Source organism: Periophthalmus magnuspinnatus, chromosome 3, assembly GCF_009829125.3.
Source record: "Periophthalmus magnuspinnatus isolate fPerMag1 chromosome 3, fPerMag1.2.pri, whole genome shotgun sequence".
Classification (NCBI taxonomy): Eukaryota; Metazoa; Chordata; class Actinopteri; order Gobiiformes; family Gobiidae; genus Periophthalmus; species Periophthalmus magnuspinnatus.
The window spans coordinates 34,271,275-34,298,787 of NC_047128.1; the positions used below are offsets into that span (position 1 = coordinate 34,271,275).

The following is a 27,513-nucleotide window of genomic DNA, read 5'->3' on the forward strand; positions in this document are numbered from 1 at the left end:
GCTGCCGTCACAGCGCACAACATCAAGCACCCCATTGTTTCGCACAACTTCAGAGTCTCCTGCTCTTTGTTCCTGTACCTTGTTCTCAGTTTGTGGTTTGTTCAGCTATGTAATCGTATTTTGTATGATCTAACGCCCCAAATCAGTTTGAGGGTTGTCAAAAAATGATCAAAACGCTTATTGAACACGAGATAGATAAATAAAAATACGTTTAATGTCAGACTATGGAACGTTCAGGGTAAAGTAAAAACTTCTTTACTATTTTATATTGAAAATTACTTTGTCTAAATAGTGTTTCTTATAATGAAAGTGGCACAAAATTGTCTCCAGGTATTATTTTAGTACTGTGGACACTAGTTTACTACTGCTGCATCTTCTATTTGTCTTACAGATTCGAGTTTTAAAGCGATATAAAAAGCTGTGCATGTTTCCGTTCATTTCCTTGTCAGTGTTTCATGCAGACAGCTCTTGTTCCCCACATGCCACTCTCAATCAGCCAGGGTCAGACGTTTAATAACTTCATTAATTAAAGTCTTAATCTCATCAGGGAACCTGCTACACCCCTAAACAGTCTGGAAGTTCAATAGAAAGACTGACACATGCACTTCTGCTTCACTTCTGCTCTGATTTATTTCTATACAAACAGATTCTTTACGTTAGCCATCTTGTTTTACTGTTCTACATTGTTTTGTTTTAAATACGTGCGCATAATAGTTGTTTTAAGTCTTTGTTTGTAGTATTTTCTTCCCAGGTTTGACAGTTTCCGTGTGATATTACGGCCGGCGTTTTTTCCTCTGACTTACTGTGACCTGTGACCACTTCAAACAGCCACGCCCAACTCCCCCTCCACCAGACCTCCGTCACTCTGCGCTCACATACGTCCCACAAGGGCAAATATTTACCATTTATATTGCACATGCGTATTTATTGCTTGAGTAGACTCTGAAAAGCCACATTTATGACTCGTATTTATCAAAGCATCTTGTGATAAAAGCCAAATGTTTCTCCTTTCTCCTGTTTTTTTTTCCATTGGGATGTTTTACTCATTCCCATTTGATTATCATTTTTATTACGGAAACATTTCAACAACATTTCTCTGCAAAGCTCTGCAACTATGGGCTTGAGGTGGGAGCACAGTAAGAAGCGCAGTGTAAAATTATAAGCCACTTTACAATCATGCAGCCCTACAATCATAAAATTATACTGTGCAGCAAAACAAGACATCAAAACTTGTGGGTTGATTTAAGTTTTAATCCAAGTCTGAATAAAAACGACATTGAATCTTAATTTTATGAGCATAAACACAAAACTTGTAATCATAATTTAACACGAAACTAGTCAAATTTCTTCAAGTCCAGGGATGTTAAACTCATTTTCACACAGGGCCACATCAACAAAATGGTACAGGGCCAGGTGTAACTGTAAGACAATATAAATTTAACCAACCGTTTCTATATTTATTACTTATTCAAGTTACAAATATCACACATGGATTTGCATAGATATGAAAAAATGCCTGTGTAACTGTATCTCCTGATAAACTGACATTTTAAGACGGTCATACCTTTTAATTTACCTCGTCGTCGGCCACATAAAACGACGTAGCGGGCCGCATTTCGCCCACGGGCCTTGAGTTTGACACGTGCTCTGGTCCAGTCTCTTCCTCCGACCTCTGAACTCTCCTCCACGTCGACGTCTTTCGCTTTTACTAACGGAGGATTGGCTGTAGATCGTCTCGATTAAGAAGAACCACGAAGCTGATCATTGATGTTTTGAACCAATTTGCTCTAAAATTCAGTGTTTAATTGTCTTATTCACAGAGAAATAAACAGATAGTTGGACTTATTCAGGAGTAAGTTGTTGTTATTTTATTATTTTGCGCGGTACATGGACTTAACGCTCCACTTCTGCGCTGCTCGGTGTCCGTTACAACCGTTAATTCACCGTCAATACATCTAAATTCAACGTTATAAAGGGAAAAGTCAATTTGCAATCCCGGCTCTAGTTATTGTTTCATCCCTTTTAACAAATTAACCCCGATGCCCTCCCTCCAGTTCTCTCTTACGCCATAATACCGTCCTGAGAGTAATAACCCGGCGCTTGCCTGTGACCCTTTAATGTGCGTTGTCCCGGGCTCTTGTATGCATTAGCGGCTCTCACGGCCTTGCTCGCCTCTCCCCCGCTCGCCGCTAAATCAGTTGACCCCACAGTTCAAGGACGAGACCACCACCACCACCACCACCTACCTGCGCCCCCCCTCCCATTCACACACAAGCGCCCTGGACTTTGTTGTTTCGGACAGTTGGACGGCTAGAACATGAATAGATGAACGGATGGATGGATATAGGAGGAGCGATGCGTTTGGGATAAGGGAATGTCGGCGGGCGGGGCGGGGGGGCGCGCGCTTAAATGGGTCAGGACTCTTTCTCACAATAGCGGCGTTTCGGTGGGAGTTGTAGGGGCAGACGTACAAGCAGGTGGGGTTATGGGGGGGGGGGACACCGCGGAGCCCCGTGCGCCAATTATGGACATAAATAACATCCACACACACACAGAACTGCCATGGAAATTAGGGTCAGAGGGTAACTGGGTGTGCTGGAGGTTTCATTGTCGTGGTATGCGGAGGAATAAACGAAAAACAGCGGCGTCTTATGAGAAATGTGATTACGATTCAGCGGTGCTCCTGGGATTAGCATCTCCACACCTGGCCTTGAAGTGCAGTGTTCTTTTGCAGCTAATTGTGCGTCTTTGGCTTCATACTGTTCATATACGCTTCATTTTTATCAATACGTGTCCCTTAAAGTGTTGTAAATGTTTGCGTAGCTATCCTGCCTCCTCCTCGTTGAGTTTCATTAGATATATTTCCAACGCAGTGAATGTAGTCGCGAGTAAATCATCTGTAATTTTGTTATTTATTCTGCAAACAACACATTTTGCATCTATTAAAAGCGAAATGAATCAGAGCGTGAGAGAATAGGCTAACCTTCGTTCTAAAAATAGCATTATCATCGTTATTAATGTGCATTTAAAGCTATATTCAATTAAGGTGAGTAATACACAGCAAAAGAAAAATGAGATTCTGTCAGCTGGGTAAAAGTTTTTAGAAGTTCGGGTCATATTATTGCTGGACACTGCCTTATATCCGTCGGAAGGAGAAGCTAACACGCCTGTTTATTTACGCTTTCAGTTTGTTAGCTCGGTCTATTACGCAATAAATAAAATAAAAAAAACATCCCTTATTTCGATTTATAAGGATTTTTTATTGAATTTTATGGCTACTCCTGGAAAACAAATAAATACAACAACGATAACGCTTTTTAAAATGAACCTTTGGTGCCATTTAACTCACAAAATGCAAACTATTAGCCTCACTGTTATCTCAATTAATTAAAAAGTTGATTGACCGAACACATATACATCATCTTTTTAAATAACACATACTGAATTGGACAGTATTCATGTATATTTATGTTAGAACAATGATCACGTTACCCACATTTGGTCGCGGGGGTTGAATCCTCCGTCAAACTTCAGCGTTAAATTGCAGATCTAATTGACAGGCATTAAATAGAATATAAACGACTTCCCATAATTGTCGGTAAGTGCTGCTGTGTCATCAGAAGTATTAAGTATTGTGGAGTGAGGTGTGTACTTAAGCGGAGAAGGTGCTGACAGTAACGACCACAGTGATGGTGAAGGGGGTATTTTGGGGCAGTTTAGGGCTTCGCTGATGAGCAGGTGAGAGGCAGATTATAATGTTGAACGTATGGGCAGATGACATAGTGTATATTATTTTAAAGCTCTGATTATGGAGTGAGCGCGTGGCTTGTTTGTGTATTTCCTCTCGCGCTCTTTTCTCTGCAGGCGCACACCGAAACGCCTCACCTTTTAAAAGTCAGGATGTTGTACTTAGAAAGGAGATGATGACAAGGATTGAGCGCTGCCTATAGGGCTGCACAACGTCGCAAAGGCGTTATTAGATCTGGCATTTTTCGTCTGCGAAGAACAAAATATCCTGTTTTCTGTTCATTTTTCAGTCTTCTTAGATTATCCTAGAGCAGGAAAAGAACAATTAAACAACGAAACGCCTTTAAAACACAGAGAAATCCTGTCTAGCTCGATTTAAATGCTAAGGAGAAGAGGTGGAGTCCAGAGTTTAGTCTTAAATCGTGTTAAAAACTGCGAGGATTTGACCGACAGAGTGAGGCTGTTCCATAGTCTGGGCACTGCCACAGAAAAGACCCTGTCACCTTTGGACTTAAATCAAATACGTAACTAATCTGATTGTAATATTCATCAGAAAAATCACAATTACATTATTTCTTTTCCTTGCTGCGTGGAAGGAAACGCTGCGAGTACGAGCACAGTTTGAATTAGGTTATGTACAGAAAGGATTATTGGTCAAGGTCAAGAGACTGCTGCTATAAAAGTCCCTCTTCTTCTTCTATTCTATTTCTTTTCTTTTTGTTTTGCTTCAAGTCTATTTTGGAGACGCTCAAAATATATACTTTCATCACTTAGACTCTTATTATTCCCATGTAATAGTTTTAATTCTGCATAAATCAGCCAGACGAGACCCAAATCTTCCACAAAATCTTACGTTTTATTTCATTTTTTGCCATTTTGTCGTCGTCTTCTTAACAAAAACCTTTGTGTGTTATAATAACCGTACAGAATACCATCAAAACACATCGCATTTGATTAAACTAACTTCGCACAGTGGAAAAACAGCTGTCCAGCATCAGTCTAATCCTGTGTGCTGAGGTTAGAAGAGCAGCTAAATACTTTCATTGCTCCACTGCTCTCTAATGACCTGGCCTGAATCATGAGGAATGTTCAGTCCAATCTGTGAAGCCACCGTCCCTCTCCACTCAGCGGTTTACACACACCACTATTATATGGTCGTTTACACCCAAAACAAGAACGTACTCATTGTTTTTGCAGCTTAACGGCATCTAATCCACTGGTTGGACTCATTTCTATGTCACACTGTTCGCTTCAGCAGTCTTGCCTTTCACTCATCAATTATTTTAAGGTTGTAGACGTTGCCTGGCTCCTCTACAGCCTCATGTGTGCCTGTGAAAAGTTGAATTAAATATGACCAAACAACAAAATTTAATTATTAATATCTTTATCTTGAATTTTAATTAACATCTTTGGCACAACAATATTACTTTCAGACTCTTGCAAAGCTCTCATGTTGTTAGTACTCTTTTTACGTATCTGGTCAGAACTACAATTTTTCTGGAATAAATGTTGGATTAGGATATTAATAAGCATCAGGCAGATCAGTTAATTTATTAAAAACTATATTTACTAGTGTCTCGTCTTATAAATTTCCTCAATGTTGCTGGAAAGTTGCAACCAATAACACAAATTCTTTCACTTTGTTTTTGGGAAATTGAAATAAGTACGTTCATATTACAAAGATGAGAACATATTTACGCAAAAGTAGTTTAATTAGTTGAATTACGAGACTAAATAATGCTTGACGAATGCGTTTTCTCTTGTGTTGCAGAGTGCAGCGATGGAGGAAACTGTAATCTGGGAGCAGCACACGGTGACTCTTCACAGGGTGAGTGTGTACTACTCTTTCATTCACTCGTCTTTCTCCGTCTCTCTCCATTGTCCCGTCCCCGCCCCGACCGTCCGTGGCATACCAGCGTCGCCGTGCATCTTCACCCCACTCCGTACCCCACCAGCCCGTCGTCTCAGAGCGGCCAGCTGCAGTCACAGGATGTACGACGTCTAGGGAACAATGGTTGGAGAATCCAGATGGCAGGAAACAAAGCTAAGGAACTCCGACATCAGCACCGGCTTCCTTACTACTTCTTCTCACTTCCTTCCTGTTCGCAACACACTCCTCCAAATAAAACTATAGAAACTCAAGGAATTAACGCCTAAAGCTAGTTAACGTAACGCCGACAGACTTCTTCTACCTAAGCGCTCAGACACTGTACTATCACGTTACAGTCTGCTCCAAAGATGACTGTCTCTTTAATCCATCTTATTGTCGTGCGCTGGTGTTTGCTGTGACTCTGATTAGGTGATACTATTGTGCCGTGGGATTGAGCAGAGCACCTGTCTAGACTGGCCTGCTTGTTGTAATCTAATTAGCAGTGGCTTTATTGAGGAGAAGGAGCGACCCATTGCGGCCTTCACTTCTCGGCTCTGGTGTTGTAGCGGTTATAAGATTACATCACATGACGCCCTCCCCTGGTGAAGCTGTCTGCGCCGGCAAAGACAGAGTGCTCTCCTAAGCCACGTGGAAAGCGCAGCTCGAAATGTTTATAACACAGTGCATCAGTCAAGTACTACAGCTCTGTTTATGCACCGTGAAGTCTGAATTGTTTTTGTGTGTGCAGGCGCCTGGATTCGGGTTTGGTATTGCCATTTCTGGTGGAAGAGACAACCCTCATTTTCAAAGCGGCGAGACGTCCATAGTGATTTCTGATGTGTTAAAAGGAGGGCCCGCCGAAGGACTGCTACTGTAAGACTGCAGCCGTATCCACAGACGGTGTCGAGTCGTTTCAGACGTATGTTAATCTGCGCTTTCTTCCAGGGAAAACGATCGTGTGGTAATGGTAAACGCCGTCTCAATGGACAATGTGGAGCATGCCTACGCTGTGCAGCAACTCCGAAAGAGTGGGAAGAATGCAAAGATAGTAAGTTCACGCAAGTTCAACAATAAACATCTGAACTTTGCGCCAAAAATATAATTCATAACAACCAAATATTCTCAGACGATCAGAAGGAAGAGGAAAGTGCAGATCCCTGTGTCTCGGACAGGGGACAGAGAGACTATGTCAGAGCACGAGGAAGACTCCGACGAAGAAGCCTACGACCAGCGTGACGGTCCAAGTGCCTACGGGGCGAGTGGAGGCACAGGGCGGCGGCCGGAGCGCAGACGGGACCACAGCGCCTCCAGAGAGCGCAGCGTCTCCCCTCGCTCCGACCGAAGATCCCAAGCCTCCTCTGCCCCGCCCCGCCCCGCCAAGGTCACCCTCGTCAAGTCACGCAAAAATGAAGGTGGGGCAGCTGACGGGGGCTTTCGTTTCACCTCCATGAACATTTATCTGTTTATTTAAAGTCATTAACTTCACTGTTTGATTCTATAAAAGCAGAATATGGACTGCGGTTGGCAAGTCACATCTTTGTTAAGGATATTTCTCCTGAAAGTCTGGCAGCTCGAGATGGGCACATACAAGAGGGAGATGTCGTGCTGAAGGTAGGATTGAGTTAAATATTCAGTTTTACAAAAGGTTTTTCTATCCACGTGTTTCAGAAGTAAACAAAACACCCTCAGAATGTTTCATGTAACAGGAAGATGAAACCTGAGTTGAATTTGTCCAGTTTAACCAAGCCGTTTTCTCTTCCTCCTGCTTTGTAGATAAATGGCACAGTTACAGAGAACTTATCACTGATAGATGCCAAAAAGCTCATTGAGAGGTCAAAGGGCAAACTGAAGATGGTGGTCCAGCGAGACGACAGAGCCACTTTACTCAACATTCCCGACCTCGACGACAGCATCCCCTCGGCAAACAACTCAGACAGAGACGGTAACTCTCAACAACTCACGCCGCTCTTTACGTATTTTATGTGTTTTCAGTCAGCTCTAATAGTTTATCATACTTGACAGACATTTCAGAAATCCATTCAATAACGTCAGACCATTCCAATCGATCCCCCGGGAGAGGTCGATCCCGCTCCCCCGACAGAGCCGAGGTGTCAGACCCCCTCCGCCTCTCGCCAAGGCCCATCAGCAACGGCAGGTAAATGAAATGCCCTCGCACGCACACGGGGGCCTTATCTGTCACGCCCCCCACTGGCCTATCCATCTATCTCCTCACACATCATTCACGCCGCAGGTTAGAGGCTGCTGACTAAGTAACTGACTGCATTAATGCATAAATCTATAGGTAAAGACATAAACTATGACACGCCAACTTAGCCCAGCGGGTTCCCATAATGCTGTGGTCTGCAGCACGTGAGAAATACCATGAACACTGCCGTTTACGTTTACGTTTATCTCACCCTGTCCCTGAAAATGCTGCGTAATTATTAAGAATTAACAAAAATACATGTGTCTAACTCAGATGCTTTTGTCAAACTTGGATTATATAAAGATAAGCAAGTTGTGATTCTGGAAAAGTCGGGCTTTCTCTGAAAAATGACTCGACATTTGTCAACTTACTGGAAAAACTGATAATTATGTGAGTGAAGGGAGTGAAACTGTCTTGTTTTTAGGAATCATGTCCTCCCAGTGATGTAATTACTCAGAAAAATGTAAAAACAATTTGACACTGGTGCTTTGTTCTGTAATTGGTTATAAAAATAAATACAAGCATCATATTTTGTGCACTGACTCACTGCGCTCACTTGTCGCTATTAATTATTATGAAACGCATTATATCTATTTTTTTATAACCTCTTAGTACTAAACAAACTGCGTATATTTAGTTTAAGTTTAGTTTATTCCAGCTAATGCTAATCGTACATTTCCACATTTGAAGTACTTAAATATCTCCGGTATGTAACATAAGCGAAAGTTTTACTATCGGCTCGTTTAGGAAGTGAAAGGAAGAATTTGACATACTTCCCACAGTGCTTTGCCCTGGGCCAGATGGTTCGCTGCACCTGATTGGCTGCTGGGCGCGGACACATTCTTTCGGCCTGTACACGATGCTTCTGTGTTTTTAATGGACGGGGTCAAAGGAGCTATTCATTCAAACTGTCTGAGTGAGAATGAGCTCAGCTTCAAACTAGAGGGAACTTTATATTTTTAAGCAACATGGTTCAAATAATGGAGTCGATTGTGTGAGTAATTGTTATATTTTATTGATTGTTACGCATTTAATTTGATGGTTAATTAGTTTGTCTTTAGTAGGATTGAAACGTATCGAGTTCATTCAGGTGTTAGGACAAATCGAGTCTGTAAACTGTTACTAGGAAACTGTTATTTGATTGAAAAGTTCGTAGTACATTTTATTTATTTGAATTAGGACCGCGCATATTTCCGTGTGCGGCGTTGTAGTTTGTTTTTGTTTTATTTCTGTCTCTTTCTTCCGGTAGCTCCTCCTCTTTCTGCGCTGTGCTGTACTGTGGGTTTGCGAAGGCGCTGGGGACCTGTCACAAACTCCAAGGCCTTTTTAGCAGCTCTGCAGTGGGGGGAAACAGCACCGTCAGGAGTTACACTACGCACTGTTCTTCTGCACGGTGTCTGCTTAGCTCCTGCCCCAGCCGTCCACTGCACCGCTCTGACAGTTTCACTCATTACACTGTGGCTGCAGCTTTTGCTAGACTTTAGTCGTGCTTTTGTCGTGCTAAATGATAAATATTAGTAGGGCTTAATACGTTTTTGTTTGGTCAGTTATTTTGTCAGTGAAACCTTAGTCTAGTCTATTTTTAAAAACCGAATTGTCAAGTGCGATTGGATCATTTTGAATACTTTTTTATTACTGTTCATTCATTGTTTTTCACCGGCAACAACAAATTCACACTTATGCATTTAAAGTGAGGGCTGAACGGTTCTGTGCACAAGGAGAACACTTCTGCGTTTAGAAAGAGAGTCTCAATGCTAATGCTAATGCTAATAGCTTGTTTATTTTATGCATAAGCTTGGAGACACTGCAACCTAGCTAGTTGTGATAGCTTTACAAAGAGCAGCTGTATGCAGAATGAGAAACTATTGGGGCAATGGCACTACAATAAAAGGGAATCAACAACAATTTGATCAAAATGTGCACTGTAGATGTTGTATTAATGTGTTCAAATGTATACGCAGTACAGAAAATACACTCTACAAGTTCATACAGTGACCGTGTGCATACTATTATCTGTCACGTTAGGACTTTAAGTACAAACAATGCCGTGAAGTCTCTCGTCTTGAGTGAGAGGCGCAGCTTGCACCTTCACATTCTTGCACAAAAGCTCCTGATTCCTGCCCAGCTCTGTGCCAGGACTAGTCATGTGACACAACTGGAATTCAACCATTGTTTTAAGCAGCACAGAGACTTCTCCTCCGTTCTGCCTATTAGAAATGCACTCAAGCGCGCACTCAGTTTCCCCGTGTTTATTTTAGCCAGGTTAAACAGGAACTCTGAAAAGTATCCTTTCACAAAAGTTTATGTTGGATAACGAGATTTTTTTTTTTCTTCCATTTTTAGATTTTTTTCGTTTTCGGAAGTTCACTTGGTGGTCAGATTTAGTTGATTAGACAAGTGTGTTGAAAAGGACTCTCATGAATAAGCAAAAATACAGAGAAAGAATGCAATTATACTATGAAAATAAATGTAGCACCAATTTCTAACAAAACTATATTACGTTACTGTTGCAATTCACTTAAAAATGACAAAACAATTAAGACATGAAGATGAAAAAATGTGTTTTCAATCCACATATTTTTGCAGTTTAAGCCGATTATTGTTGCGCTTTTTTCTGTTCCAAAAATAGCAACCATTTCATGTACCTGTTTATTTTGAGACTCACTTGATTAGCTGTTTGTGCTTTGATGTGTTTGTGCGTATTGTACCTTTGTAGTTCATTTGCTATGTGCTCGTTGTGTTGTGTAGCCACAGGAGTCGAGACGAGGAGCGCGTGTCTAAACCGGGGGCCATGTCTACACCCGTCAAAAGCTCTGACGACGGGGCGCTGTCCCAGACCAGTGACCAGGCCAGCTCCAGCGGCTTACCCCCTCTGCCTGGTACAGTAGCCTTTTCATCCCTGCACAGTAATAAATTATCTTGAAAAATTAAAGGGAACTACATTTCGTTTAAAACCAATAGCTTATTTAAGAGCTGTAACACGAGACCAAGGTACAGACGAAGTAAAATCAGCTCTACTTTTCATACCGTACTGAGTTTCTTTGTAATTTTTGTCCTCCTGTTTGACAGAACCAAAGCCAGTTTATGCACAGCCTGGTCAGCCTGACGTCGACCTCCCCGTCAGTCCCACAGACGCTCCTGTGCCCAGTGCGGCCCATGACGACAGTATACTCAGGTTTGTCGGCACTTCAGTTTGAACTTTGGTGTTCGCTTTAGGGCTGCAAGTGTTGACTATTTTACCTGGTGATTATTATTGTCAGTTTATCAATTAGTCATGAAATAGCGTAAGAGATTTGTACAAACTTTGACCCAGAAGTTAGACGTGATGCCGCAGCAACTTGAGCATTTTTTTGTATAATGAAAGGACAAAATTACTTGTCTCATTTTGATGTAATTTCTGCTCCTTCCAAGTCTAAGTTGCTGTCTCTACTCACAGGCCAAGTATGAAGCTGGTGAAGTTCAAAAAGGGAGAGAGTGTTGGTCTGAGATTAGCAGGAGGCAACGACGTGGGGATTTTTGTGGCCGGAGTTTTGGAGGACAGTCCTGCTGCCAAAGAAGGACTGGAGGAAGGAGACCAAATCCTCAGGGTAAACACATTAACACCTGATTCAATATTTGTTTTCCAAGTCTGAACAAAAATCTTTTATTTTTGCTAAATGTGGTCAGATTTATCCGTCACGAGTGAAAACATCTGGCATAATTTAGACGCTGCTACGCTGAAAGATCTCTGTGTACTTGTCCTTTGGTTAAACTGCTTTAATTTGTGCGTACTGAGTTCTTGGATAGACACTACAATTCATTTGTCAGTCTGACTCATCCTGAAGCGTTTGTTTTGCGTCAAAACTCCCCTTGTTTTCAATATGAACACACAATGGCACTGCTTATTGCCCTTTGACCTACGCACAGTCGCTCTCTGTGGAACCAAACACTAGAGTAACTTTGTTGTTGGGATGATGCAAAGTCTTGATGTCATCCTTGGATCCTCGGGCGTGTTTACACAGCCATAGAATGACAACTCCAGGACTAACTAACGTGCTATAAATGCCTCAAGTGTGTATGAACAGAACGGGTTTGTTTCGATGTAAAATGCGAGCAGAGTCTATTATTTATATGGAATTATGGGATTAGCATTAGTGTTAAAAAGAGCGTTTAGATTATAATGAAAACATAATGATATTAATGATGCGTTATATAATACTGGAACAAAGATGTCAATGGCTTCTTGTTCTCCAATATCCACTGTTTTTCTCTTTTGACCTTCATAAAAAAATTAAACCATTGTGTTATTGATCTGCTGTAACTTTTAAGGCTCTTTAAAGGCCCAGAGAATTGTGTTCATATAATTTTAGTAGTATGCTGGTTGCTTATGAATGAATAGTTTCTGTTTGGGTGTGTCCTCCCAACTGTACAAACAAATCAATCTTTCAGGACAAGTTTCCATCTTTAGTGTATTTTCTTTTCGTTAATGTGCGCGCTCCGAGATAAAGACTTGGATTTCTGTGATTTCTGGGAAGGATAAAGGTGTCTCTGTGAGGTGGAGTGGGGGCCATGTGGTTCTAGTTCCCCTGTTGCCCCTGGAGCAGAGTCAATAAACACAGGTTATTGTGTTTGGGATTGCAGCAGGAGATGAGGAGGAGGCAATAAAGAATGTGCACTTCCTGTCTCTCAGTGGAGGAATTAGTTTTTTGTGATTCACTTGTTACGAAAATATGTGCAGGGCTGTGGTTTTAGTGGTTAAAATGTTATCTTGGTCAGCACCCAACCCTGAGTTACGAGAGTTTATGTTCACATTAAGCTTATGCATCTATATAAAAACCTAGATGCATTTAATTTTATAACTGAGCCATGAGATTACTGCTGTGAACATCCATAAAATAAAATGCTTACTATATGAGGTAAATGTACTTGTGTGTAATGGCGTTTTTGTATTTTAAAAGCATGTGTTAAGATATTAATAGTAGCTCTCGTTTAATACTTGCACTGTGCCTTGTTTGTTTCCTCCATAGGTGAATAATGTGGACTTTGCCAACATTATTAGAGAAGAGGCTGTGCTGTTTCTGCTGGATCTCCCGAGAGGAGATGAAGTCACGATTTTGGCCCAGAAGAAAAAGGATGGTGTGTTATTACCCGACGTGTAAATACAACATATATTCTACCATATTATAACATAATAAAGTTGATATTGTCTCTTTCCCCTCAGTGTATCGGAGGATAGTGGAGTCAGATGTGGGCGACTCCTTCTACATTCGGACACATTTTGAATATGAAAAAGAGTCGCCGTACGGTCTGAGCTTCAACAAAGGAGAGGTTTTCCGGGTGGTGGATACACTGTACAACGGTAAACTGGGATCCTGGCTCGCGATCCGTATTGGGAAGAACCATCAGGAAGTGGAAAGAGGCATCATCCCCAACAAGAACAGGTACAGCTGATGTGGGGGATAATGTAACACAATATTAGAGAACAATAAAAAGTAACACAATACAAAATAAACAGGAGATCAAACAATAATCCACTGTGTCCATAAAGTCTCTCTACAATAAAAAAAAAAGTATTAGATATCTTAATCAGACTGTTCTGTTGTGCTCAGTGGTTTCCAGAGTTTTTGACCTCATTTAATCCACCTTTATATGGGCTCCATTAGACACAAGACGGGACTTTGGGGCCATGTTTCGCTGTAGCAGAGCCTCATCAACGGGTCAGTCACATCTGTATCTTTGGCTTTAGTTCAGTAAAGTCGAACAACAAAGATACGCATCTTTGTTGGATACACGACGTCTTTAACTTGGCCTCATAGAACCATGATACACACTGTTGTTTTGTGGAGGAGCCATTTCTTAGGGGTTCATTCAAAAGGCACCTCCCTCGCTTGAAATACAAAAATGCAGTGTGATTAAAAACTTTTATAACCACAGAGTACAATACAACAAATCAAATTAATATGTCTTATCAGTTGCCTTTGTAATAAAATTTTTTAAAGAGTGTAAAGAGACTTGGACACTCTTTATATCGAGACATCGCCTTCATGCAGTCCCTAAAACGCTTATTCAGGAATCTGACTGAAGTTAGCCCAAAAGAGGAAATGGTCCGTTTGCTTTTTAATAAAATAAAACAAACTTTATCACTGTTTTCACTTGCCTCCCTAGAGCTGAGCAGCTGTCCAGTGTGCAGTACACGCTCCCCAAAACAGCAGGGGGCGACAGAGCAGACTTCTGGAGGTTTCGTGGGTTGAGAAGCTCCAAGAGAAACTTACGGAAAAGCAGAGAAGACCTGTCGGCCCAACCAGTTCAGACCAAGTTTCCTGCGTACGAGAGGGTAGTGCTGAGGGAAGGTAGGTCCAGCTCTGTCATATACGAAAATTACAAATCTTATACTTATTTTACCGTTAAATACGAGTCGCTGTGAATGAGCTGAACTGATAAATATAACATTTCTTTCTTGTGACAGCTGGGTTCCTCCGGCCTGTGGTAATTTTCGGGCCCATTGCAGATGTGGCCAGAGAGAAACTGGCCCGGGAAGAACCAGAGGCATTTGAACTCGCAAGTAAGACCCACGTGTCTGGTCCTGTACATGTGGTACTTTTAGATTATAATGTCTGCCATAAATTATTTAGAAAAGCTGAAATATATTGCCAGTGTGATTTGTATGTATTTCAATAATTAAAGATGTTGCAGCATTATTACCGTCATTTACATCTGGAAACCTTAAGGACATTTAACTCGAGTCAGTGTTTGAGTAACTATATTGTCTTCACAGAAACACAGCAACAACAAGGAGGGGAAAGTATGTGTCCCAGTGCATCAGCCTGTGTGCTTTTGCTTTTGTCATTTTCTTTGTTTAGTGAATGGCTGAATGCCCCGTGTATGCACAGAGAGGGATACCACTATATTTAATCCTAATACATCTCTTTATATTAACATGCATGGCTATGAAACTAAAATCCATACGTTTTATCTATTAATGTATTGATTTATTCACGAAACAAAAGACTTTTATCCTAAGTTAGCTTAAATTTAATGGTATTCCTCTTCTTTTTGAGGTTGCACAATGCAGCATGCAACCCTGTGTGCAGCAGAGGTACACTCAGTGACAGAGCGGGTAGATATCTCATGGCTTAAGTCAAAAACATTATTACAGGACATATTGAGTAGTTTTTTAGTTTGTTTGCGTGTGCCCTTTTAAAAGTACCCAGCCAAGTGAGTCGTCTCAAAGCGTTTAGTAGATCAAAACAAAGCATGTCTCTGTCAACGCATTTAATTATCCAGTTTATCCACCAAAACACTAAAGCAAAACTGAAACTTGTATGTGGATTTTGCATGGCTACATTCTCTTAGGTCTATACGTCAGTTTTAAGTCTTACCTCAGTAAATGTTTAATTGCTGTTTTTATAATAACCAGCTCAATATTTAAAACACCACATTTTAATACTTCATGTTTGACAGAATCATTGCTTTATTAATATACGTCCTGTACCTCCTTACACATCCTCGTTTGAAACGCCAAAGACCTGCAGTGCCATTGCGGAGAATCGTAATCACACATTGTAGCACGGTTCTTTACCCATAATGCAACCTGACATGATTTGGCTCCCATCCATATTTTAATGTCTTGCTGTTTTAATTAAAATGCCATTGTCCCCTCCTGTACAAAGATTACATTTTATGGGTCTATTTATAGAAATGGCTGCATGCTACAAGGATGAGGATGTCTAATTGGGGCAGAGCGCAGTGTTAGTGAGGAGGTTGTGTGATTGGACCGTAGCTGTAACTGTCCGTTGTCTTTACGCAGAGAGTGAACCACGAGACGCAGGAACAGACACCAAGAGCTCCGGTATCATCCGCCTGCACACCATCAAACAGATCATCGACAGAGTGAGTCTAAACCTGAGTCGAAGCACGGGAAATACTGCACCATATGAAAAACAAATACTACTGACTGCATTGTTTTGGTCCTGGACAGTGTGTGTACTGTCAGTGTGGGTTTATATTGGTCACTGCTGCCACCTAGTGTTCATGTTACACCTCTGCTGATGATTTTACTGCAAATGCAAATTAAATCCCACCTAACCTAAATGTTTGTTCAGGTGTAAAACATTTAGGTAATTCATCATTTTGTAAGCTTTAAAGGCAAAAACTGTAACATGATGTGTATTTATTTCTGTGTATAGAGCGAATCTTTCACTGTGTTTAGTTTATTTAGTCACGGCGATCTAAAACAAGAAGCTTTTTTTGTTCCTGATTGAATAGTCAACTTGAGATCCAAAACACAAAATGCAAATGAAACTGAACGAACGAAATGAATGAATCATCATGTATAGGTTTTTTTGTAATTGTTTATTAATTAACAATGAATGTTATTAGTAAATGTAAATGTTATTAGTGACAACATAACTGTTTACTACACGTCTACAGACCTAAAATTGTTAAATATGAAATAAAAATTCCACCTATTTTATCTTTAATAATGATTTTTTTCCTGTGATTTCAGGATAAACACGCTGTTCTGGACATTACTCCAAACGCGGTGGACCGTCTGAACTACGCCCAGTGGTATCCCATCGTGGTGTTTCTGAACCCAGACACCAAACAGGGTGTGAAGAACATGAGAACTCGCCTCTGTCCCGAGTCCAGAAAGAGTGCCCGAAAACTGTACGAACGCGCTCTAAAGCTACGGAAGAACAATCACCACCTTTTCACCAGTAAGTCTAAGACGCAGACGGCCTCTTAGACGTGAGGTAAACGGGATGAATTTAAAGAGTTAATACATGAGTGTCACTTTTTATAAAAGTATATATAAGGTATATATAAGGCTGTATGGTTGACTGTTTTCGCTCTCAGTGTGTGTTAGAGGTCAGAGAGGCGGTAGACTTTGTGTTGTGGTCATCTCTTGGTCAGCCTACCTCAGGGCAGCTATGGCTAAAGGCAGCACCACTGATGTGTCATGAAATTAAACTAATCGTGTTTCTCTCTGTGTTCAGCAACCATTAACTTAAACAATATGAACGACGGCTGGTTTGGAGCTCTCAAAGAAATCATCCAGCAGCAGCAGAACCAGCTGGTCTGGGTCTCAGAGGGCAAGGTAAGGGCTCAAACACTGCCCTGTGTCTGCCTACGGTCAAGTGCAGATGATGACTGACCCCTCTCTTCTGCAGGCGGACGGGGCAGGTGACGATGACCTGGATATCCATGACGACCGCCTGTCGTACCTGTCTGCTCCGGGCAGCGAGTACTCCATGTACAGCACTGACAGCCGCCACACGTCCGACTATGAGGACACGGACACGGAGGGCGGGGCTTACACCGACCAGGAGCTGGACGAGCCGCTGAATGATGACGTAGGTCCTCCTGCCGAACTTGCCATCACACGCTCCTCTGAGCCTGTTCGGGACGAGACACCTGTGATCCAGGAGCCCCCGGGATACGCCAGCTTCCCCCCACAACCAGATGCCCTGAACCGCATCGACCCGGCCGGGTTCAAGGCCCCAGCGCCGCAGCAGGTAGCGTTTCTGAGGCCTGTGCGTCTCCCCTGTTGTCTAGAGGACGTGGTGTGCGTTAGGAGGGTGTTCTGGAGGCGCTATTAAAGCCATACTCTTTATCTACTGCTATTTACCTCTATAAGCTATTCCAAACTTCTGTGACCAACTATTTATTATACTATATCTCTCTCTATTATTATATTATACTATATCTATATTTAATATTTATTTCATAAACACTATTTATATATTTATCTAATTATCAAAGTTATACTGTGAACCTTTGTGGCTTGATGTTTGTCAGTGGGAGTGTTTTTTTATTTCCTAAAAGTGGAAGAATTGTATAACTGTTATTATTGTATTGTATTACCGCGAGTTGTCTTATTGCCACGACTGTTGCTAAGTTCAAAAGAATCTTGTTGCTCAAGTGTCTGTTTAAGTGCCCATGTGAACCTCAGACTTTAATCTAAGGACTCTGATACCTGAAGTATTATGTGCATGTTCAATGCAAGTGTAACCAGTGCTACTGTGAAATGTATTTACCAAATCTACTTAATTGGCTGTTGTCATTCCAAAAGAGCTAATCTTGTGGTTTCTGGAGTGTCAAAGAAGAAGGCATTAAATGTATTGTAACCACAGTATTAAATCCAAAAGTATACCCTGATTATATACATTTGTCCTGTTGCTAATTCTTTGCGGTTCATATTTTTGAAACATTAGGTATAGATCTAATGTAGTTGTACTCTGATTGAAACTGCACCACAGCGTCTCAGCGCATGTTATTAAACATTTCTGAACCACTTCACAGAAAGCAGAGGCCGCTGCCGTCCCTAGCATCCCACAGCAGCCTGAGCCCCTGGCTGAGACAGCGCCCCCTGCTGTTGATGTTACTGTAAAAACTATAGGAGTTGTGAGCACTGACCAGGCTCCTGCAGCCCCCCTCAGCCAGCCCAGCCCAGAGACAGGCTCTCTTAGGAGGCCCACCCCAGAGCTAGCTCCCCCTGGTGTCCCAGCAGAGCCTCTGCAGCCTGGACTCAGTTCTGACCCAAAGGTATCTGACTGTCTGAAGATGTGGCTCTCTGACAGGGCCCTGCGCGCTGACGGCTGCCTCTCTGCTGCTGCCTGTCTACTGCCTCCTGCTGCTTCTGTCTCTTCCTCCTGCATGCTGCTGACCACGTGCCAAGAGAGTGTGTGTGTGTGAGTGTGTGTGTGTGCACGTACGTCGGTAAACAACAGTGGAGGTGCTTGTTGTGTTACGTAGAAGACCAGTCCCTGTTGCTTACCCTCTCTGCATGGCCGCGACTTGTACGACCCCGTTAACCTCATGAAGTGAATGTGTTATTATTATTCAGATTAAATAGTTTTGTTCCTTTGTAAAAGTACCCATTAATCTTTTATCTCTCTGTCACATGGAGAGATCAAGTCTCCTGCCTAAGACGAGATGGATCTTTAATGGATACTTATTGTAGATGGTCTTAAATATTTTTTTGAAAATTGACTGTGCTTGTAATGTAAAAAAAGTATATTTATATATCATTTAATTTGATGTCAGTAGTTCCAAAACAATGAGACATTTGTCAATGTGCAAGAACTAATAGAGGTACAATTAGTTTCTTTATGGGCACTTCATAAAGTTTATGCAGCACAATTTAGTTAAAACTAAATTCAAAATAAGTGACAAATGAATCTCATTGCGTTGGATCAACTGTGCCTTTGCTTTACCTCGTTTTCTTCGTGTTGCATTGTGCAAAGATGAGATTTGTGTTCAAAAGTGATGTACTGCGTGAACAATAACTCGCTCCCTCTCAGTCTCTCTATTCCAGGTCTTTCCTATATTGTCTCTTGTGCAATTAATTTTTCAAACTTTTAATGCTCCTCTTTTGCATTTGCATCTGGTTTGTTTGCATATTTTTCGATTCTTATTTATCTGTGTTCACATTTTGACTGACTCTTTATTTTGTATTTTGATAGATGTTTCAGAAAGATCCATACAGTGCTGACACCTCGGGGCGCGTGAGTCATGGCCTGAAGCCTGCCAGCTACAGCCCCCCACAGGGGTACCACCCAGAGCAGCCGCCCTACAGAGATTATGACCATCCGCCGAGTCGCTATGACGCCAGCGCGGGAGGCGCCTACACGGAACCCAAGTACAGGAACTATGACGCGCCGTACGAGAACAACGTGCCTCATTATGACCAGCAGCAGTGGAACCCTTACTCCAACTCTCAGAGCTACGACCGGCTGCCCTACGCCGACGAGCCCGTAGACCACTACACCCCCCCGATCCGCTACGACGAGCCCCCTCCCCTGCAGCCCTTTGACGGACGGCCCCGCTACGGCAAACCCACTGGTCCTGCACCCGTGCGGTTCGATGAACCCCCTCCCACCGCGTCCCACGACCTGCACTACGACCAGGATGCTCACCTGAACTCTTACCCCTCAGCTCGCTCCCCTGATCCCCCCTCACAGCGGCACAACTACAACCAGGGCCCGTCGCTGCAGCAGAAAGGCTTCAAACCTCAGCCGTACAACAGCTCTCCAGTTAACTCCAGTCCCACACCTCCTCCAAAAACAGACAGCCCCTCACCTGCGCCTGTGGAGGCTCTTAAACCTGCACCCACCAGAGACAACAAACCGGACGAAGACCCCGCCATGAAGCACCAGTCCGTCCTGACCAGAGTCAAGATGTTTGAGAACAAGCGCTCTGTGTCTGTGGACCGGGTCAGAGATGCAGGAGAGGCAGCCACCAACAAGGTAAAAACACACTTTAAATGAAATTAAACATTTCACCTTCTACCTGAAACTAAATATTTACATGGATCTGTTTTTAGACGGCTGGAGTCATCCCCAAAGCCAACTCTTTGAGCAACCTGGACCAAGATAAGCCCTACAGGTAACGAGAACGATCATTAATAATAAGGAACTTTCTGTTGACCCACTCTAATCTACTGTATCCTTCCCCCAGACCTCCAGAGTCACAGAAACCCCAGACTAAAGTGGATGATATTGTTCGTTCAAATCATTATGACCCTGATGAAGACGAGGACTACTACAGAAAACAGCTCTCTTATTTTGACCGACTTCAGTCTGGTCCCAGCAAACCACAAGCACAAACCAACAACTTTTCAAGGTGAATTCTTCATAACTGATGTAGAATTACTCTTAATCTGTCCATTTTGCTTTAACAGTTTTTATTGACCACTCTTAACAGGACTGAGTCAGTAGAAAAGAGGTATGAGCCAGTCCCACAGGTGACGCCTTCGCTGCCACCAGCCACACTGCCCAAACCTGCACCAGAAGGTAAGTCTCTGTAGAAATATTCAACCCTAAAAACACAGAATTTGGCTGCAAAATGACTTGAATAGGATTTGAAGGGTCGCTATTAGCAGTTTAGAAGACAGCTAGTGTTTCAGTTGCTTAATGTTTTCTTAATATGTGGGAAAATTCTTAGCCTTCTGAAGTTTCAGTGTCCCCGGACGTGTTTAAAATGGATATAAAAACTCAATGTCCCCACAGTGAAGCCAGCTGTCAGCAAAGAGGACACAGTACAGTCCAACTTCTTGCCTCATAAGAGTTTCCCGGAGAAATCCCCCGTCAACGGCACAAGCGACCAGCACTCGAAAACAACCACAAGCACCGCAGGACCACCAGCATCCAGCTACAACCGCTACGTGCCCAAGCCTTACACCACCTCCGCCAGGCCTTTTGAACGCAAGTTTGACAGCCCCAAGTTCAACCACAACCTCCTGCCCAATGACAAGACGGAAATCACAACTAAGGTGCGGTTTTAGAATGTCTTTATACTGTTTTTACATTATTTCCTAATTTTACGCATCTCTAAAACCAAAAGAAAATGGAAAAAACTGGTTATAACTAGGTCCTGATAACACATTTTGAAGTACGATATATTGCTACAGATAAATATAACATTAAAATGATAATATTGGCAGAATAATCCCAGTAAATCATTTTTATAAATAGACAGATAGCAGAATAAAGCAATAATACGCCATAAAAGTGACTTATTCAGACCTCAACCACTCAAATCTTAACAAAAATAACAAAAATCTCGCCGTTATTACAAGGAAAATGTAGACACACGATAAATAAATGATAAAATGAGCCTAAAAATATATTATTTATTTGGTCATTTCTCTCAAATCAAACATTATTCAACTTGTATAAGGTCGTACATAACATTTCTATCACGACCGAAAGGGTTTAGGCTGAAGTAAAGAAAAAAATACTTATAATGCCTCACCCATTTTAATAACAACACACAAGAATTCAAAGAAAAGCAGCGTCAGTTCCACAACATATGACTAAATATGTAAACAAAAGAAAAACCACAAACCAGGACAGTTCACGTGAATCACTCCTGACTCCTGTAATTTTTAAACTTTAAACTTTACTTTTTAAATGCTTCTATTGTGTAGGAGCTTTTTAATTTATCATCCAGGTTGTTCCGCACATTTAACCCAAGAACAGAAACACAATGACGTTTTTTATTGGTTCTAGTCTTAATTTTTTGGAATAAACCTGTTTGTCTGAGATGATATTGACTCTCTCTCTGTTTGAATAACATCTGTAAACAAGAGGGGAGTTTATGATTATAAAACTTGTACAAGATCAAACTATTTTACTATTGACAATAAGTTGATATGTTAATTATCGTGACAGGCCTGGTTATATCTGGTGGTTTTATGCTGCACGTTACGCTGCGTGTTAACATTTTGTCATCAGAATTGTATCATGCATTAGTTGGTATTGATGCTTTACGTTTCCATGTTTGTTGGATTACAGTTTTCCCTCATTTATCGCAGGGTTATGTTCTAAAAAAAACACCCGCAATAGGCAAAATCCGAGAAGTATCAGCCTTATTTTTCACAATTAACCCTGTAAAACCTCTCACTACACACTTTTAACACTTTTCTCAGACAGACATTAACATTTTCTCACATTTCTCTCTCGTTTAAACGCTCTCAAAGTTCAAACCTTTTTCAAAAATAAGTACAGTTTTACAGAAAGAGGGACGACTGTAGAGGTAAATTAAACGTTCGGTCTTTTTTTTTTTACCAGGTCCAGAGCACAAGCCCAGTAAAACCTCCGATTTCACCGCAGCCTCAAAACACGGATCATGACAGCGGCGTGGATACGTTCACTCGCACCATGGACCACCGCTCCAAATACCAGCAGAACAATGTGAACGCCGTGCCCAAAGCCATCCCCGTCAGGTACCAGCGGTTATTTATCGTATTATCGACGACACACTCTAAAGCCAGGCTGTTATAAACCTAAAACAAACACGCACGTTGCTTTTATTTCTTCTCTAAACCCCACTTTTTATCTCCTAGCCCCAGCGCTCTAGACGACGAGGAAGAAGAGGATGAGGGGCACACGGTGGTGGCGACGGCGAGGGGGATCTTTAACAGTAACGGAGGCGTCCTGAGCTCCATAGAGACAGGTGTCAGCATCATTATTCCTCAAGGTGCCATTCCTGAAGGTGTGGAGCAGGAAATCTACTTCAAAGTCTGCCGCGACAACAGCATCCTGCCGCCGCTCGACAAAGAGAAAGGTAACGCTCGGAAACAGACGTGACAAAAGCAGACTTCAGGAGCACGCACTTGTGAAAGAGACATCTGAAGTAGAGTTCCACAGTATGAGAAAAGCTTTCAGTTTGACTATTTTGAGTTAGTCGGGTTTCATTGTGGTTTTTGAATACTTTTTTTGACACGGTAAGTTCAATTAACAGCAGAAATATGGGATTCCTTTTATTTACAACTCCAAATACTCCAGATATCGCTGCCTGTATTGTCTTATTTTAGGGCTGGGCAAGATGACAAAAAAATAATCATGTGTCAATTTGAGTGATCACAATGTTTTATTTCGGCATTAAAATGGTATTAAAGCTTTCAGTATTAATTTGTGAACTAAAACAAACCGACTTTTAATCAGTCATTTAACACATGGCTTTATTTGACAATTACACTGCTTGGCCAAAAAAAAAAAAAGGTCACACACTATAATATTTGATTGTTCCGTCTTTAGCTTTGATCACGTCACATATTCGCTGTGGCATTGTTTCGATTTCTCTTCTGCAAAGTCACAACATTCATTTCCATCCAGTGTTGCATTAGTTTTTCACCTGTTGCATTGATGATGGTCGAGTCTGACGCTGCTCAAAGCTTCTCCAGCTCATCCCAAAGATTCTCAATGGGGTTAAGGTCTGGACTCTGTGGTGGACGATCCATGTGTGAAAATGACGTCTCACACTCCTGATCCACTCTGTCACAATTTGAGCTCGATGAATCCTGGAATCATCTTGGAATATGCCCAAAAATCCACTGATAATAATAACCTGGTCATTCAGTTTATTCAGGTGTCAGCTGACCTCATTCTGCTGAACCTAGAAATGAACAACTGCAGGAGGAGAGGACCTATTTGCTGAGTTAAATCCAGGTGGCGACTTTGTTTTTGGCCAGGCAGTGTATAAAAGACTGAATCTTAATTTGCCCAGCCCTGTTTTATACTCAGACCTGACATAGATCTTATACTCAGACCTGACGTAGATCTTATACTCAGACCTGACGTAGATCTTACACTCAGACCTGACGTAGATCTTGTACTCAGACCTCTCATAGATCCGTGTTAACCGTGTCCTCTCTGGTCTTGTGCTCCAGGGGAGACTCTGCTCAGCCCGCTGGTCATGTGTGGCCCCCATGGCCTGAAGTTCCTGAAGCCGGTGGAGCTGCGCTTACCTCACTGTGCGTCTATGACCCCTGATGGTTGGTCTTTTGCTCTAAAATCCTCCGACTCCTCGTCGGGTATGCTGTGCTTTCTGTTCTTCGGGGTCGTTTGGGCTGGCTGTGTGACAATCTGAGGGTGTGGGGCACTGTGTCATCAGCTTTACCTGGAGATTTGATTCTCTTTTATAAAACTTATTCCATTTAATATATAACAAATTGGAGTTGATGTGAGAATCAGTCTAAAGGTAAACATGACGATGTATGATTATGCCTTTACTTTTAGTTTATTTAAATCATTTGAACTAAACCCACCCATACAATGTTCATTTTGTTCTGTCACCCATTTTTACAATTTCACATTCACGTTTCCCCTCGGCTTTCTCCTCCTTCTAACTCCTGACTCTTCATTTGTTGTTCTTAACACGCATGCATCGTGTAAGAGTTTTATCATTCACCATCACTCGTGAAATAGCGCATGCTTTAATAAAAAATGTGAAAAGTTCTTCTTCTAATCACATAGCCACCCCAATCCTGACCTGAAGAACAGCTAAGGTGCTAAAAGTGTTTGTGATTAAGAGTTTCGACATGTTTTAAAACTCCTTTTCTTCTAACCTAAACAGAATAACTTTAACTTTACTTCATTTTAATGTTTTGTTTGATCTGTTACTTTTCTAAACTGGCCTCCTTCTTTTCCCCGTGCTTTTTTCTGCTGCTCTGTGGTCAAAAGCAGTGATAATTTTGGCTGTGGTCAGGATTAGTTGTTAATTAGCCTCATTTTTGGGCAGCTGAATGTGATGTGGCCCCGCTGCACTGTCCCACCGAATTGTGTGCGGATTATCAAGCGGAACATAATCCTCTTATTGTAAAGCAAGGCCACTCTCCTCCGTCCTTCTGCGCTCTGCTTCTGCTTCTGCCCCTTTAATACTTACTCAATATTTTCACTTTTCTAACTTACTCAGGTTATATTATTATTAGACGTGATGTGTAACAGGGTTTAACGCAGCAATAGGATTTTAACACATTATAGTCAAACGATTGAATTCAATTGAAACGTAACAGAAACGCAAAGAAAAGGTCAGTTTTACAAGGAGTGAGAGATGTGTGTTTAATCCAAATTGTGATCAGTTTTGACTCAATTCAATCGCAAAAAAATATATAAAATGACGTGTGTGTTCTGTCACTCAAAACCTGGAGAGAAAACAGTGAAATCTACTACAAAAACTACCTTTTCTAAATAAAATATGCACAAAATATTACTGATTAGGTTCTTTACAGGTAAATTCTCACTGGTGTTGGAAACAAATTGGCTTTGCTTCTGCTCGTCTGTCACTTAAACGTTTCCTTTAGCACAGATTTACATAATCGCACTCACATTTAGACCCTTCAGTGGTGATTGAGGTTTATTTGTGGTTCATAAAGTTTTAAATCTGGACTAGATTCAGTCTTTTGAAAAGCAGTGCATTTCAAAATGAAGCTTTACAACGTTCTCTGCTGACTCTGGTCCTTTTTCTGCTGAAAGTGCATTTACTTTAAGATGAAAATGGAACGTTTTGTATTGTCACGGTGCCATAATTTGATTTCAGCGTTGATTTTTGAAGCCACTATGAAGATGACATGTTTCAGAGTTGAAAACAAATGTGTAAATGCACTGAAACTAAACACATACACTATTTTTGACAACTTTAATACTGATATGCTTTATTAAAATGTATGATAGAGTCTTAGAAATCAATCAGAATCAAATAACTCATCATCATTACAGCTGTTGCAGTTGAATTTGACCTCAACTAAAACAGAAACACCTCGACGTCGTTGTAGCTCAGTTGAAGGAGAAATGATTTTTTTACGTGAAACGACTTTTCCGTACTCTACGTTTAACCTATTTTGGCTTTTATAAACTTTTCCGTAGGTGATCCAAAGAGCTGGCAGAACAAGGCTCTCCCTGGAGACCCCAACTATCTGGTCGGGGCCAACTGTGTATCTGTGCTGATCGACCACTTTTAAAAGATCGACCGGGTGAAGTTACAGACTGTGGAGGGACGAGTCAAGCACAGCATCCAGTCCTCACAACAAGCAAAAACACGTTTGTAGAAAGATACCCTTTAAGTGCCATTTTACTGCAACTACGGCACTGACTTCGAACACTGAAAACCTATTTTGTGGTGAAAGACTCTCCCCATCTCATGTGTTAATGTGAAAAACAATGCATGCCCGACGTCGATGCAGATTTCCACTATATACGAGGCATATTCAGATGGGTTTGTTCATTTTACACCAGCGTAAAAAAGCCGTGTAGCTGTATTTATACTATATATGCACACGTATATATAGAGAAGTTGTACTTAACTTTCCAGTCAATATATTGTCATTTTCATTGACTGAATATATAATTATGTATCTCTTTGTTTTTAACATTGAGCAGGTTTTATTGAAGAGATGATTGCTGTTGAAGTAATATTTTTTTGTCGAAGGATTGTGCCAGATGTGCGTGTTTTTTGAGAGGCACGTTTTAAACAAGCTCTTCCGATATTTTTCCTTCCTCGTTCCCGCTGTGAAATATCGACAGCGACGTCTCCTTCCAGCCTGATGGAGATCTATGCATGTTCTTTACTCAGGTCACTACTTCCTAATTCCTAGCTCCTAGCTCCTAGCTCCAACCCTCGAGGACTCTTTACTTTGTGCACTCAAAACACAAATAAGCAGTGATGCCTTATCTGCAGATTATTCACTTTTCAATACAAGTATAAGTTATGAAGATCTGTATCGGTTGCCATTTAAAGACCCATTGTATAAATAATTTTGGGTGCAGCACATGCTAACAGCTGATAATAAACGACTAAAGGTTTGCTCTTCTTTTTTGCTATGCATTACTTAAAATAACGTCAGAAAAGAAGCGGCTGTAAATATAACTAGCGTATTGCCTTGTTTCTTTTTGTTTGTAAATGAACATTTTTGTATCTTTCATTTTGTAAAAAAACAAAATTAAGAGAAAACATGTTTTAAAAAGTGGAAAGAAAGTTAAAGTTGGATCTCTTTGTATTCTGGATATACCCCCGAGCCTTGAACTTATTATAATCTGTAACAATAACTACAGTTTTCTACATATTCTCAATGTAATAAAGTCTATAAGGATCAGGAAACGCTTGGGTTAAACTGCATTTAAAACATGTTTAATTTGAAGGGTGTGCTGTCACGTGTCCCCCTCACCTCTTTGTGATACGGATGCTGTATCGTGTGTCCTTAAATGTATTTTTGTACTAATAGACGATATATTACGTAAGGCACACCAGTACTGTCTTATTTTTAGATCTAACACAGCTTTAAATGGACATTAGAACTTCACGTGTGGCTGACTTTTTCTTTCCTCTCTGCAACACAATGTTCAGTATACCACTGTATTAATAAATAAATCATTTTTAAAGTAATGTTTATGTAAAATGTCCTTTGTCTTTACGCAGTGCAGCTTTATTA

At 41.3% G+C, this 27,513-nt stretch overlaps 1 protein-coding gene across 9 annotated transcripts in view; it reads left to right on the forward strand.

Moving 5' to 3' along the window:
* The window catches only part of tjp1a (tight junction protein 1a), a 43,027-nt gene extending 15,560 nt beyond the window's left edge, over nucleotides 1-27,467 (forward strand). The window contains exons 2-30 of one of the 9 annotated variants that reach the window (XM_033989782.2): nucleotides 5,519-5,575; nucleotides 6,366-6,490; nucleotides 6,563-6,665; nucleotides 6,744-7,029; nucleotides 7,122-7,228; nucleotides 7,391-7,559; nucleotides 7,640-7,772; nucleotides 10,572-10,702; nucleotides 10,893-10,998; nucleotides 11,260-11,410; nucleotides 12,830-12,938; nucleotides 13,024-13,243; nucleotides 13,968-14,152; nucleotides 14,269-14,364; nucleotides 14,578-14,604; nucleotides 15,610-15,692; nucleotides 16,309-16,519; nucleotides 16,799-16,899; nucleotides 16,973-17,317; nucleotides 18,105-18,347; nucleotides 19,268-20,050; nucleotides 20,128-20,189; nucleotides 20,262-20,426; nucleotides 20,508-20,596; nucleotides 20,813-21,075; nucleotides 22,376-22,530; nucleotides 22,651-22,871; nucleotides 23,977-24,120; nucleotides 25,952-27,467. In XM_033989782.2, coding sequence (XP_033845673.1) covers nucleotides 5,519-5,575; nucleotides 6,366-6,490; nucleotides 6,563-6,665; nucleotides 6,744-7,029; nucleotides 7,122-7,228; nucleotides 7,391-7,559; nucleotides 7,640-7,772; nucleotides 10,572-10,702; nucleotides 10,893-10,998; nucleotides 11,260-11,410; nucleotides 12,830-12,938; nucleotides 13,024-13,243; nucleotides 13,968-14,152; nucleotides 14,269-14,364; nucleotides 14,578-14,604; nucleotides 15,610-15,692; nucleotides 16,309-16,519; nucleotides 16,799-16,899; nucleotides 16,973-17,317; nucleotides 18,105-18,347; nucleotides 19,268-20,050; nucleotides 20,128-20,189; nucleotides 20,262-20,426; nucleotides 20,508-20,596; nucleotides 20,813-21,075; nucleotides 22,376-22,530; nucleotides 22,651-22,871; nucleotides 23,977-24,120; nucleotides 25,952-26,046 — 4,965 coding nt within the window. In that variant the 3' untranslated portion in view covers nucleotides 26,047-27,467. The remainder of the gene's footprint in view (nucleotides 1-5,518; nucleotides 5,576-6,365; nucleotides 6,491-6,562; nucleotides 6,666-6,743; nucleotides 7,030-7,121; nucleotides 7,229-7,390; nucleotides 7,560-7,639; nucleotides 7,773-10,571; nucleotides 10,703-10,892; nucleotides 10,999-11,259; nucleotides 11,411-12,829; nucleotides 12,939-13,023; nucleotides 13,244-13,967; nucleotides 14,153-14,268; nucleotides 14,365-14,577; nucleotides 14,605-15,609; nucleotides 15,693-16,308; nucleotides 16,520-16,798; nucleotides 16,900-16,972; nucleotides 17,318-18,104; nucleotides 18,348-19,267; nucleotides 20,051-20,127; nucleotides 20,190-20,261; nucleotides 20,427-20,507; nucleotides 20,597-20,812; nucleotides 21,076-22,375; nucleotides 22,531-22,650; nucleotides 22,872-23,976; nucleotides 24,121-25,951) is intronic. The other 8 variants (XM_033989813.2, XM_033989821.2, XM_033989790.2 and 5 more) reach the window with 8 other exon arrangements.
* The last annotated feature ends 46 nt before the right edge of the window (nucleotides 27,468-27,513 follow it).